The sequence below is a fragment of the Dicentrarchus labrax genome, unplaced genomic scaffold (genome assembly GCF_905237075.1).
Source record: "Dicentrarchus labrax unplaced genomic scaffold, dlabrax2021, whole genome shotgun sequence".
Lineage (NCBI taxonomy): Eukaryota > Metazoa > Chordata > Actinopteri > Moronidae > Dicentrarchus > Dicentrarchus labrax.
This window is the reverse complement of record NW_026136719.1, coordinates 26157537-26171005: the sequence shown is the minus strand read 5'-3', so window position 1 is coordinate 26171005 and position 13469 is coordinate 26157537. Positions and strand designations below refer to the sequence as shown.

The window sequence follows — 13469 nt, the reverse complement described above, 5'->3', positions numbered from 1 at the left end:
GGCAAAGACTGGGAACAGCTTGAACATTTTTGTAACCCAACTCCTGGCAACATTTCATTATTGCTGTATAAAGCACTGACTGTCTCTGACTGTTCAGATGAACAGCAGTAACAGTCTTCTGACATGCAGAGCATGCTATCTAGTTGGAAAGCTTAAAGGTATCCACAGCTGAAACATAAGCTGACTGTCTTAAAGGGTTGCTGCTTTAGCCTGCAGCAGAATTGGAAGCGTTTGAAAGAGTCTGTTGTAACTATCAGCCCTGACCAGAGGTGTGTGAGCGCTACAAAGGAGGAGGAGAGGAAAATGAACATATAGGGGCTGTGAAAACAGACAAAGGCGATGTAAAGTACCCCGCAGGGGACTGTACAAAGATCTAAATGAAGGCTGAAAAGGAATATATAAGGGCAACACAGGTACACAACAACACAACGCAGTGTTTGAATCAGTATTTATCACAAAATAGTTTCTGAAATATGAATACACGAGCTGGATTTTTTTTCTGAAGTGTGTGCATTTCTGTGTGTGGCTGGCCCAGAAGACACAGAGGTTGATGGACAGTAGTGCAGCGTCGCCTCCTCCTGCTGACAGGCCCTCCTTCACCCCGGACAGGCCAATCTGTACACACAGCGACACAGACACACAGAGCCCATCTCAGTCACCACACAGCCCATTTGTCATGTCAAATAGCCTCAGAGAGACATGGCGGTCAAGTTATAAAGGTGATTGTATCAAAGTGACCCCAATGTGATGGTCATAAATTGCTTGCTTTATCGCGAGGCACTGTTCCATTGATAGAATTGAAAACAATAAAAAGGACAAATTCAATTGATAAGTAAAAATGGGCAAACATTTTTCATGTAGATTGTGAATATTTGTAATATATATCATATTTCTTACTTTGAGAAGAGTTTAGGACGAGGTGTAAAGATGGCACTCAGCTGGAACTGGAACTAGTTTTTTCTTCCTTGTTTTTCTCTGTTGTTCCATTGCTTTCCTCTGTAGACGCCTCCTTGGTGGAAGTGGCTGTCTTCGGCCTCTCCTCAGGCTTTTCAGAAGGGTCCACCACTGTGGCGCCCCGGCTTGTGTTGCAACCCATGATTTGGCGAGAGTCTATAGTGCACTGTTGAGCTGATGGGAGTCCAGAGGCTTATTGAGTGTTAAAACACCGGTCATAACCTTAAAACCTGTATAAGTGTTGTGGGCTCAGGTGCCTTTGTTCTCTATGGCAACCTTGAGACTTCCTGTTGAGTTTGGGCACCTGACTGTGTGTTGGTTTCTTTTTATGAGCCTTTGTCTGCTGGCCGTGCTGCCTTTTGGTAATTACCTCCTAAGCAACATTGGTTGAGAATTAACTCGGTCGCGTGCCAAAACATGGTAACTAATAAACACTGAGGGGGATTGTGTGTCAATCACAGGGCAGCCATGGTTACCAACTGGATGGGAGTGTCTGCTTTCGTTTAGTCAGAGGAATGTATAAATTGTATATATCACCATTCAGCTAATGTCAGAGCACATTCTTATTTATAGGCCCACTGACTCTTATGGTACAGTAAAAGGGGAACAAAACTGTTGATGATTAGTTTGGTAGGTACATAGTTTTATATGAAGGTGGAGAGTGAAACTGAAAAATGAAAAGAACAGTATATACCATAGATGATGTCAGTGAGTCCCTTGCTGCTTGGTCACTTGGTACAATAGTGCTGCTCTGCCAAGTAAAAACAGGTTTCCTTGTTGCTTCTCATTAGCTTTCTATAAAAGGGAGCAAATTAGAGTGAGGCCAGAATGCTGAGTGTAAACCAGCTCCCTTTGAACAGAGAACTACAAACAGTATAAAGTGGAAATTCAGTCCAGAGTCCAAACTGTCTTTGGGGGTAAAGTCTGTGATAATTTCACCACAGAACAAAGAGAATGATTTAATCAGAATGTTTTTAGGACACCAATACGAGATCATTGTTATATACAGTATGCTTGTATGTATCAGAGTTTATTGTTTACTTGAACAAATACATGATTTTGATTTAACAACATTTTTGTTTTTAATTAAAGATTATCCATACATGTTTTAAGATTTTTTTAAAATTCTTTAATTTTTTTTTTACAAAAATGTAAAATTATCTATTTAGGAAGTGAGTTGGGAAAACCCCGGAATCAGTCAATAAAACTATGCAGCCCCCCATGTGAAACTATTATTATTCAGACAGCTTAGTTTCTACATACTTCAAGTACCATTGAATAAACTTTAATAATGCTATGGTAACTTCTTCACTTTCCCTTCATTCCTGCGAAGAAGTAAAGAATCAAGTTTCACTGTTTTCAACTGTTTCAACTTGAATATTGGAACATTTTAAAAGATAGGAAAGCATCATTAGAGGATAAAAACAGGAAAACACATTAAAAATTGCTTTAGAGTGGCTTGCAATGAACACTTAGTATCACCCCTCACTTAATCAGAATCTAGTCAATTACAATCAAGTATTCATGAAGGCCATAGACATGGTGAAGCTCGTCCCCATGAACCCTGTGAGGGGCAGACAAGCTTGTCCCTCTGTTTTAACTGCAGTTCAGCTGGTACTGTATTATCCTCTCTCAGTCTATCCTTTATTTATCCAAGGAAAGTCAACTGAGCACTTTCCAGCTATGCCCTACATCAAATTCATACATTTCCACCAGAAAGCTGCCCAGGACAATGACAATCTCCTACCACTGGCCACTGAGCTTAGGGCTAAGTGCCTTATTCAAGGACAGTAAGTGTCAGACATAATGCAGAACAAAAAAGGAATAATTTTAGCTTAGACTGGAAGGCAAAGACAATACTGCTCTGTGCTGCTCTTTTAACACTGTTGTTACAGTCTCAGAAACAGGAGCAGAGTGAGACTCCTCTCTGCTCTAGTGCAGGTTCGGCTTTGTAACTGGAGAGGGTTATTCCTGGTCCCTTCTTGCCCCTCGATCATTCACCACATTCCTTAGTCGCCTCTGCCAGGCTGACTCATCCAAACGAAGCCTCTTTACTGAAGGACCACCTTCTTCCTCCATCCCTACTTCTTCCTCCTCCTCTTCTCTATCCAAAGATACCCCATAGCTTCGCCTGTTGGGTGACCTGCCCGTCCTGACCATGTTATTGATCTCACGCAGACGCTGTTGGAAACAGAAGGGATATTTGTAGCAAAACTAACTGTGACTTAATCACCTAAAAATAATGAAATCAATAATTCAGCTCTACTAAAAGTGTACATACTAAACATGCATATCCAGTATCTTCAAGCTACACAAATTAAATAATATAATTTCAAGATGACAGTTTGATCACTAAGAAGGTTTTCAATGTTCTGTCCACAGACCTCTGGGGGGCTTGAGTTGAAGTAGTAACAGAGTCCGGATGTACGGGGTAAAGTGGTTTCTGGGTTGTATGGTGAAATGAAGATGGGGTAGCTGGGGGACAGCCTGCGCCTGCGAGGAGATACTTTCCACTGTCTGGGGTATGGAGACAAAGGAGGGGTGTCTCCCTACACAAGAGTGACACAGGATATGTTAGAAAACCCCATTCTGAAGTTATGAAGATTTTACACATCCTTGAATTTGTGTTTTGTGTTGTGTGTCCGAGATTTGTGTGATCTCGGTTTGTTACTGTCTCCTATTGTTCATACAGCAAAATTTGAGACGTGAAAGGGTTCACTTACTCCAGGGGTCGGGGCAAACTGCTTGGCAAAGTGCTCCATGTTTGTTGTGTAGACCTGGTTGTAAAAGTAAATAAGGTTGCCCCTCTCCTCCTGACAAAGTCCCGGATAATGTGTTGATGGTGTGTTGGGGGTCAGGATACCGTCGCTTTGGTCACCATTATCTGTAATCAAAAGTGTAATAAATGGCCACTTCTCATGGTGGAAGTACAGTAAATTGTCTCCACTTACATTACTGATATAATGCAGGTAATAGATTGTGAGTTATTGTGGTACCTTGATATAGGTTTCTATAATGCCTCTTTCCAGCTACACAGAGTGATACTTGACTTATGGCTGACCCTAGATATGCTGCCTGAAGGGCTTCAGTTAAATTGGTGCTGGAGCCAGATGGTAACTAAAGAAAAAAAATCTGGCCTGCATGCCAAGAAATTTTCTAACATGCTGGTGATACTCTCATGTTGGTGAGTCCAGCTGGAGATGTATAGAATTTGTGCTTTAAAAATTTTGTTTATTTAATCACCTAATTTTCCTGTGAATGAGTTTTATTTGAGCTAACAGGATGTATCTATGTCACTGCAACAGCAAAGCCAAAGGCAGTTTATATTCTGTATATAAAATATGTTCAGATGTATCTTTGTAAATCAGCTATTATTAGACCATACTGTGTCATAATGTCCCATATCAACTGTACACACTGATTCATGTCTGGGTAATCAGAGGATGTGCATGCTCTTACTGTTGTTTCCAGTGAGATCATTTTCTGTGTCTCTTCCGGAAATCAGCACATTTTTGCAGACCTGAGAACAGAAAATGTCCGTGTTTGTAACTTTTTAACTAATATAGCCACAACACACACACAGACAAACCTATGTATCAATATCAATATGTGAATCACACTTCATCTGTCAATTAAATGGCACAGTGTTAATGTTCAGTCATCTTAAATCACATCTTCTATTTGATTTATCCAAAATTGGAAGCAAATCAGCTCAAATGATGGCCGGAATAATCTTTGAAAAAACAAACTTACACTTTTGTTGGCAAGTGGCTTAGACTTGTAGCACTTCATTATGTGTTTGAAGGGTATCTCCACCTTGGTAATCTGTAAAAGCAATGCAAGTTCCATAAGCGATGATTTCCAAGCAAAAGTCATATTTGGATCATTTATTTTTTTAGCAGGGCTCCTGTCAGTGAGTGCTGAGAGTCTCTAAGATGCTTTTGCTGTTTAATACTTACTAATATAAATCTAAAGTTGGCTGTCCCCTTTGTAAGGGGTAATAGTGTAATAGTAGAATGAATAAAAATGAATGTATTGCATCATCAATTAAAAACATATGCAGTGGGTATGTGAGAGTGTTAATTTACTGAATTACAAAAGAAGTGTGTTTTAGTGACATGCTTCAAACTAATTAAAGCCCTTAGTAATCACACACAGACAAAGGACATCCTTGCAAACATGCAGCATGTCTACCAAATAAACCAATGACCATTAAAAGTGCTGAGACTCTCGAAGATATATCAAAAGCACACCTTTGCAATGATGTAGATGGCACACATGAGCAGTTGGTCCAGGTGACGATCTACCATGAGGTCAGTGCAGTAGACCAAAGAGTACTCAAAACAGGTCCAGATCTTCAACCGCAGATCATCAGAAATGTCCAGTGTGGAACACAGCTCCCTGAGACGCCGGCCCATCAGGCTGTAAACCTGAGACAAAGAGAAAACATGACCACACTAAACATCTCCAAATATTCCCAAATAATTTCCGTAAGAAATGGTTACATTCCCAGACTTGTGCCAATAAATACCTAACAATACCATGAATTACTTGACCAAGGGGGGAAGTGAGACAAAATCCAATTCAATACATGTTCAAGACACAACAACAGAGCTATAATACAGACAGTACATTTGTATTTATCATTTGAGCCAGGATCACTTCATGTCAACAACATAAACACACAATACAACAGTGTTTGGTGACTTGACTGTTTTGGAGTCTCCGTCTAAGTAAAATGGTGATTGCGATGATAACTGTTATTTGGAGCCACAGAATAGAATATCATTCCACACACACTAGGTAAATGTTATGGTGCGGAAAATTGACTAACCTTACGAGCAAACATGTGGAGAGAGTTGCATCTCCGAGGCCTGTTCACAGCTGACGGGGAATGCTGTTGGTCGGTGCCGGCAGACAGGTCAGCTCCCGAACCGAGACCGGCTGACAACAAGATAACTGACCAGTCAGTCCATGGTAAGAATACTGTAGTCAGTTTGTAATTGAGGAGTATATGAAGTGCAACAGAATTAAATCAAAAAGGAGTTTTAATACACTGCATTTATACCTGCTGGCAGGTTTTCGTCAGGTTGCAAGTCTGTAGTTTTTGGATCTTCAACCTGTGTAGGAGGCATCACCTGTATATGACACAAAGCCCTCGTTAAAGCCCCATATGTGTGAAGAAACGCTGAAGTGATGTTTTGATAAAGATCCATCATTCAGTCAGTGGAAGAAATGTTTTAATCACATTTCTAATTTCCTCTTACTCAGACATTGTCGCCAGCATTAACCTTGGAAGAAACTGAATATTAACTCTTAGATAACTCCTGGCGCTAGATGAAGTGTTTTTGTGTGTGTTATTGCCAACCTGTTGGCAGGTCGGCAGATGGCCCTCGTTGGGTCTGATTTCTTCCCACAGCGGTGAGTCGCAGGTCCAGGCCAAGCTTTCAAGCACTTTCTCTTCCACTTGGGCGAGGTGTGTGAACACAGCACGAGGCAGGCCCACTTCAGCCCGCAACACCAGCTCAATCACCTGCCAGACCACAGGAAAACAAAACAGAGGGGTGAGAAATGTTGCCCCTCTCCACTCTCTCAGGAACCACTGTTAGGGTTCCCTTAAGGAAGGAATGTAAACATACTTTCTGCTCTGGAGCTCGTCCCATATAATTGTTCTTACAAGTGTCTGTTCTACCCTTCTCTGTCCTGTGTACTCTCCATAAAGACAATAAAAACTGACTGCCCCAGGGGACTTCAGAGTGTTGAAACATGATGTATTTTTGTGGCAATTATTATTTGGAGTTGAGAACTGTTGATTGACTTCTAAAAACTTCTAAAAGGTTGACACCAATTTTATTGCTAACACACTTGGGAACACACCTTCCAGAGGTGGTATGGAGCCAGTTTCAGGATCTGAAGAAGCAGAGGGAAGTCACAAGGCAGACGGTTTGAGGATATGGTCATCTCCAGACAACAGGCCACCAGACAGCAGTGGAAAAGATCATTCTCCAAGATGGCCTGCGACAGACACATCAAAAGCACAAGTGCTTTATTTTGAAAGACAAATTTAGAAAAAATGAAAAGAGATCAAAGCTTTAATTTTTAAAAAGGCTCAGGATGAACATAAACATGTAGTGTAGCAAATTCATACAGTGCCCCTAGTGTGTGGAAAAGGTGTTAGGGGTTAGTCAGACAGTAGTTCCAGTTGTGGCCACAGGAGGGCAGTGCACTCACTGAGATGTCACTGATGCCCAGTCTTTTCCTCTCTTGGCTGGCGTGGTTCTCCAGGATCCTGTAATACCAGATCCCCGCTTCCCAGCAGCACTTTGCTGCCAACTCTGTGAACAGTATCACATGAATAAAGTGAAATGTATCAATAACAAGGGATTTGATACCTGTCATTAAAAACCAGCCAGCTCTCTAATAGTGTTGGGATTTAAAACACTGTAGGTGAGCAGACAGGGGTTCCCTGCTGTGCTCAAACAGGCATTGTTACTTCTGATAGAACCAGTTAGTATTAAAAATGGTGTGTCTCTAAAGACTGATAAAATTCTGGGCTATTAAAAGTAACACGGTGAAGGCCATAATCATCCTCAAGAAATATTGAACATAAGGTAACAGTGTTTAAATTCAGCTTTGGCCATGCATCCATCCCCAACATTTAAGTAACTGTTAGACACCTCGTCCCATTGTCTGATGATCATTGACTGAGTTAGCATACCGTTGGTCGTCTCATTTCCTGCATTGTCCCGGTGGTGTTGCAGAAATGTGTGCAGCATACGTCTCAGTCTGGCTTTAATGGCCTCGGTTGGATCTCTGGAGCAGGCCCTGAATCAGAGGAATCATAGTAAAGCAGTTAAATGAGCGGGAAAACCTTCAAGAAATAAATAAAAGGCCACACAAGGTTTTTAAAAGCCCTCACTGCAGCTGTAAAAGCTCTCTTAAAAAATTTAAAGAGTATACAGAAACCTCCCCAGCTGCACATAATGTTTACTCATAGTGAAACAGTATTTTGTCTCAATGCTAACCTTTTTCCGTTTGCCTTTTACCACTACATCCGACGTTAACTGTCAAAAACACGCATGTCAGACTGTGTAGTGATATTGCAGTAACACTGTGGCTTATTGCAACTATCAGTGTCAGTAGCTTTGTTAAAACTACCTGCTGTACACTAAAATAACCTACACAGATAATGTTGTAATTCTTCGATCTCATACAACAACATGGCTACCGCATGAGTAACACTGCAAGACTGTAGCACCGACCTGAACATAGCGATCAGGCTGTCACTGGGGCCAAACCTCAGCTTTCCCAGGTTACCCTGAGGCTCGGTGGTTGCCATGGTGACCACCACACTCCCACCGGATGAGAGCCTCAGAATGGGCACCTAAACAAGGGAAAGAACATTAGAAACACAGAGAGACAACTGAGACACAATACAACCTTGCAGTGCAGTACAATCAGTGACCAGTCATATTTTCATAGTTTGATATCAGTAAAGAGACACGTTCACTCTACAAACTGTTTCTTGCACCACAACAACAGACATGGATGTGATGTCTGTGATGTCACCCATTACGTTTCTAAAGGGATTTACAGGAAGAGTTTGACATTAACAGAAAATACACTCATTTTTCTTTCTTTCTGAGAATTTTATGAGAACATTGATATCAGTCTTGTGACAGACCTTCCTAGAAAGTGAATGGATGGCAGTTTGGCTTTCAATTATACAGGAAGCCTAAAATGTAACTGATGGTGTTAGCTGTGTTGGTAGCCTGTCATCCACAACTCCTTAGTGTCTCTATGCTGCTCATTTAGTTTACATTATTTAGTCTCTATTTCCTGGTCTAAGCAGGAGTCACATGTGTTACTGTACATCTCAGATAAGTCAGCTTTGCAAATATTGGCAACACCCTGGCAGGATGGTGACTGCTGACTGTCATGTTGAGTTTAACAAGAGTTTAGACACCTTAGATGCCCAGAAGACTTGTGTCTGTCAGTAGAAACTGTAATAATTAAACCTTAATCAAAGCACACCATGACAGTGCAATTTTCAATAATAAGAGGGCTTCACAAACAAGATAATACTAGGCGTAACAGACAGTATCTTCTTTGTCAGCTTCTATTTCAGGAGTTTTAGTCCCAGCCTGTACAATGTGAAAATATTATTTCAGCTGATCTGGCCATGGAGGCCATGCATCATCTCCAACAGTACCTATTGGTACTTTTACATTGAATACCCTTCCTCCATTCTACCTCACTCAAACATTTCAATTGGGCCATTCTGCCAAATCAGGGCCTTTTCTGTAACTTGGACATTATATGCATACATTTGCATAAAAAGGTATTGGTATAATACATTATATCCACGATCAGCCATGACCTCACAACATACAGGATTTAAAGGATCTGCTGCTAACGTGTTGGTGCCAGATACCACAGCACACCTTCAGAGGTCTAGTGGAGTCCATGCCTCGACGGGTCAGGGCTGTTTTGGCGGCAAAAGGGGGACCTACACAATATTTAAGTTTCCTGCTCTCTGTTTTCTGTATTTTTGATCATATTCTTAGTATGACCAAGAATCTCAATCTCAACGTACAGTTTTTTTTAAAGATAGTTTTGGCAAACCACTTGAAGGTAAGTGTTCTTATGCTACTCATATTGTTCCCATGTGGCTACATTTCATGCATTTGCTTAAAACTGAGAAAATGCTAGTTTTCCAATTAGAAACTTGTAAAAAAAATTGACACCTACACATGTTAAATAGTGAAGCATGAGTTGAATCAGTTACAGTGCTTATAAAAGATAAAGAATTAAGTTTCTTTTTAAAAAGTTACAACATGCAGATGGCACCGATTTGGTAGAATGCCCGTTTATCTGTGAATGTTAGTTCCCTTCCTCTGAATGAAGGCTCTGTTTCTCTAATCATTCCCACATATGCTGTTTATCTGGGTTACTGTCCTCAGTGAGTCAGGCAGACCTCAGTCTATAGTGATACGTGTGTGTGTGTGTGGGAGAGAGAGCGAGTGAGATACACAGAAGAACCACAAGCTGACTGTAAGGAAGCTGAGAGAGGTTGCACGATACAGAATGCGAATAAGGACTGAACTGTGATTTTGTTCCTTCATCAGCTGAGTAAGTCTCGTATAGTAAGTCTATACGGACTGAGCACCATTATGTGAAAAAAATCTAATATAGCTTCAACAACTTTTAATGGGGCCATTTCCCTCCTATGTCCTCTTCATGTAGCCATTTTGAGCACCACATGACCACATTTTGTTCAAAAAGATGTTTCCAAATGTAATCATCTGCCTGCCAGTTATTTTCTGTCAGTCTAGCTTTCTTTTGCTCCCTAAACAACAACACACTTTCTGAATTATCCCGTTTTGTCTGTTCCACTGTTGACACACAGCTACGCTCCTTTGCATTCAAAGCTCTCTGTAGCATAAATTCAGGGATCGATACTATTCGACTCTGACCTTTGTTAAGATAAACAAACGAGGCTTGAGTGAACAGCTGTCTTGAACATTAATACACCTTTCCAAGATAAGGCTCCTTTTATCTAGTGATGATCTAAATGAAGTTGTTAATGGCAGTAGTTCTTGATCATTATTGCAGCTCATTTATCTGCCTCGGGCAGAGTTCAAGTTTGCGCAGAATGAATTATAAGAGTGGCGTAAGATCCACACATGCAGTCTTATTTGTTGTGTAGATGTCTTTCTATTACATTTTATTTTAGCATTTGAATCATTTGAGGTCAAATAAGGTGAATGTTTTTTTGCTGTTGGTCCAATGCCAGGTGCCAACTGAGACACTACAGTAAGAATCAGTACAGGGCACAGAGAGAAGAAACACTGGCACATCTACACCGAGCAGCCATAACATTATGAGCACTGACTGGTCAAGTGAATAACAATGGTTATCTGGTTATCATGGCACCTGTCAGTGGGTGGGATTTATTAGGCAGCAAGTGAACATTTTGTCCTCAAAGTTGATGTGTCAGAAGCATGGAAAATGGGCAGCGTGAGGATGTGACCGACTTTGATAAGAGCCACATTGTGATGACTAGACGACTGGGTCAAAGCATCTCCAGAACTGCTGCTCTTCTGGAGTGTTCCCTGTCTGCAGTGGTCAGTACCCATCAAAAGTGCTCCAAGGAGAGCAGCGAACTGATGCAAGATGGGAGCGAAGGCTGGCCCGTGTGGTCCAATCCAACAGACGAGCTCCTGTAGCCCAAATTGCTAAAAAAGGTCATGCTGGTTCTGATAGAAAGGTGTAAGAACACACAGTGCATCATAGTCTGTGCATATGGGGCTGCGTAGCCGCAGACCAATCAAAAGCGCCTATGATGGGCACGTGAGCATCAGAAATGGACCATGGAGCAATAGAAGAAGGTGGCCTGGCCGGATTAATCACGTTTTCTTTAACATCATGTGGATGGCCGGATGTGTGTGCATTGCCTACCTGGAAAACACATGGCACCAGCATGCACTATGGGAAGAAGGCAAGCCAGAGGAGGCAGTGTGATGCTTTGAATAATGTTCTACTGGGAAACCCTGGGTCTTGCCATTCATGCGGATGCTACTTTGACATGTACCACCTACCTAAGCATTGTTACAGACCATCTACACTCATTCATGGATACGGTATTCCCTGATGGCAGTGGCCTCTTTTAGCAGGATAATGCGCCGTGCCACAAAGCAAGAATGGTTTGAGGAACACAACAACGAGTTTTAGGTGTTTACTTGGCCTCCATATTCCCTAGATCTCAATCTAATCAAGCATCTGTGGGATGAGCTGGACAAACAAGTCCAACCCATGGAGGCCCCATCTCACAACATACAGGACTTAAAAGATCTGCTGCTAACGTGTTGGTGCCAGATACCACAGCACACCTTTAGAGGTCTAGTGGAGTCCATGCCTCGACGGGTCAGGGCCAAGTTATCGCTTTTCTGACTCACTTCCACAGCTGCAGTAGTTACATTTCACTGCAAAACATCACCTATGACTAATACAGATCAACTTGGAAGCAACAGCATGCATATAGCTCAGACAATTCATACAATCCCAGCCTGGGCCAAAAATGCCCTGATTTGTCACACAAACTTTAACCCATCTCCCAAGGAAGATAATGTGTCATTTTACTGCCATGAGCGCCAGAAAAAACAAAAGAAGGTCAGTCCACAGCATTCTGCTGAAAGAAAAGTGATAAACTAGATTGAAACAAACACAAAAATAACTTAAGGTTACGTCATTAACCCAGATGGGAGTCAAAGCTGTTGTCATGCTTCATTATCTCCCACTTCTGTCTTTTGTCTTTAACATAATACGTAAAACCACACGTCTATGAATTACACTGGAAGAAACCACTTCCCATTTAATGTCATCCAACACTACATGTTTGTTTGGTGTCAGTAATACTCAGTAATAAACCGAAAAACAATTTACATTCTGAGTATTGCATAATCTGGTACCAATTCATATGGGTTACACCCATTTCCTGTTTCTTCCACACTGACCTTCACTGACAGAAGCTGCTTGAAAGCTTACTTTCAATTTGAGACACGTGCTTAACATTTAAATGGCACTTCAGTTAACTATGGATTCAAGTTTTTGACCATTAATCAAATATAATAATAGAGCTATGTAAAATAACAGCATGTACTAATGCAGATGTGGATGATGGCAGTGGTACATTTAGTTCAAACTGTCAGCTTTTTGTGCAATTTGTTAGTCATGTCATCTAAGTTGAGCCTTGGACTTGTCACGAGAAAACTGAAGCAATAAACAGTTTCAAAGCCACTTACCAGTCACTCTTGTGAGTGGTTTCGTTGAGCTCAAGAGCCAGATGCAGGCTCTTCTGATCTAAGATTCCTCCTGAGTGTCTCTTATGTCGGCTGGTAGCAGTGGAGAGTTGCAGCATGGGTTCAGAGCAGCCAACCTGCTGCTCTGCAGACTGAGGAAGTTTAGATCATTGGCCTCTCTCAGCTGTAGACAAGCCCCAACTTGTCATCTGTGTGGTTGCTATGATAAGCACTGAGCAGAACTGTACAAGTGACTACACAGGCCCCTGAGCGCCGCCAAGAGGAGGAATGAAGGACTTAGAGTAGAGAGGAAAACTTTTTTAACCCTTCGCTTTGACAAAATGTTCAACAATGGGACTGTTTATTTCTACTGATGTCTGGCTGGAAAACTTTAAAGGGCCTTTCTTCAAACAGCGGTATATTATGAATTATATTTCCACATAAATTACATTTAGTGGATCACCAACACATGGTTTACTAAACTATTATACAGTACTTATCTTCTGAGTGTTGCATAATGATAGCTATAATTAGACAGAGTAGCACATAGAGCTCATTTTTGCTACCTGTACTCTGAATACTGATGTTGATAACCACTGTTTGATATTTATTATTTATAACTCTAGCACTTGGATAAGAAAATGAACTATTTCAACTTTAAAAAGTAGGGAGGAAGGGACAAAAATGCTACAATTTAAGGAGCAGTTACCAATG

At 41.3% G+C, this 13469-nt stretch overlaps 1 protein-coding gene across 2 annotated transcripts; it reads right to left on the bottom strand.

Annotated features, from left to right (window-relative positions):
- Positions 1-431: 431 nt before the first annotated feature.
- LOC127351939 (retinoblastoma-like protein 2) lies at positions 432-12960 on the bottom strand. Of its 2 annotated transcripts, none has more exons than XM_051379954.1 (15): positions 12759-12960; positions 8217-8338; positions 7673-7779; positions 7186-7289; positions 6832-6969; positions 6323-6487; positions 6023-6092; positions 5789-5913; positions 5208-5384; positions 4708-4779; positions 4414-4474; positions 3678-3838; positions 3339-3503; positions 898-3135; positions 432-615 (listed from the first exon to the last, which is right to left on the bottom strand). In XM_051379954.1, exons 2-14 carry the CDS (start codon positions 8291-8293, stop codon positions 2920-2922), a joined length of 1638 nt encoding a protein of 545 aa, XP_051235914.1. In that variant the 5' UTR covers positions 8294-8338; positions 12759-12960; the 3' UTR covers positions 432-615; positions 898-2919. The 2 variants fall into 2 exon arrangements, with proteins under 2 accessions (XP_051235914.1, XP_051235915.1); XM_051379955.1 differs by having other exon boundaries at positions 5789-5898; positions 12759-12959.
- Between the last annotated feature and the right edge of the window lie 509 nt (positions 12961-13469).

Bases quoted from the DNA above. Each gene is read 5' to 3' on its own strand.
- LOC127351939 (XM_051379954.1), bottom strand. From the start codon at position 8,293: ATGGCAACCACCGAGCCTCAGGGTAACCTGGGAAAGCTGAGGTTTGGC. The intron at 7,290-7,672 runs GTATGCTAACTC...TACTGTTCACAG, and splicing joins AGGAAATGAGACGACCAACG to AGTTGGCAGCAAAGTGCTGC. The intron at 4,475-4,707 runs GTAAGTTTGTTT...TTCTGTTCTCAG, and splicing joins AGCCACTTGCCAACAAAAGT to GTCTGCAAAAATGTGCTGAT.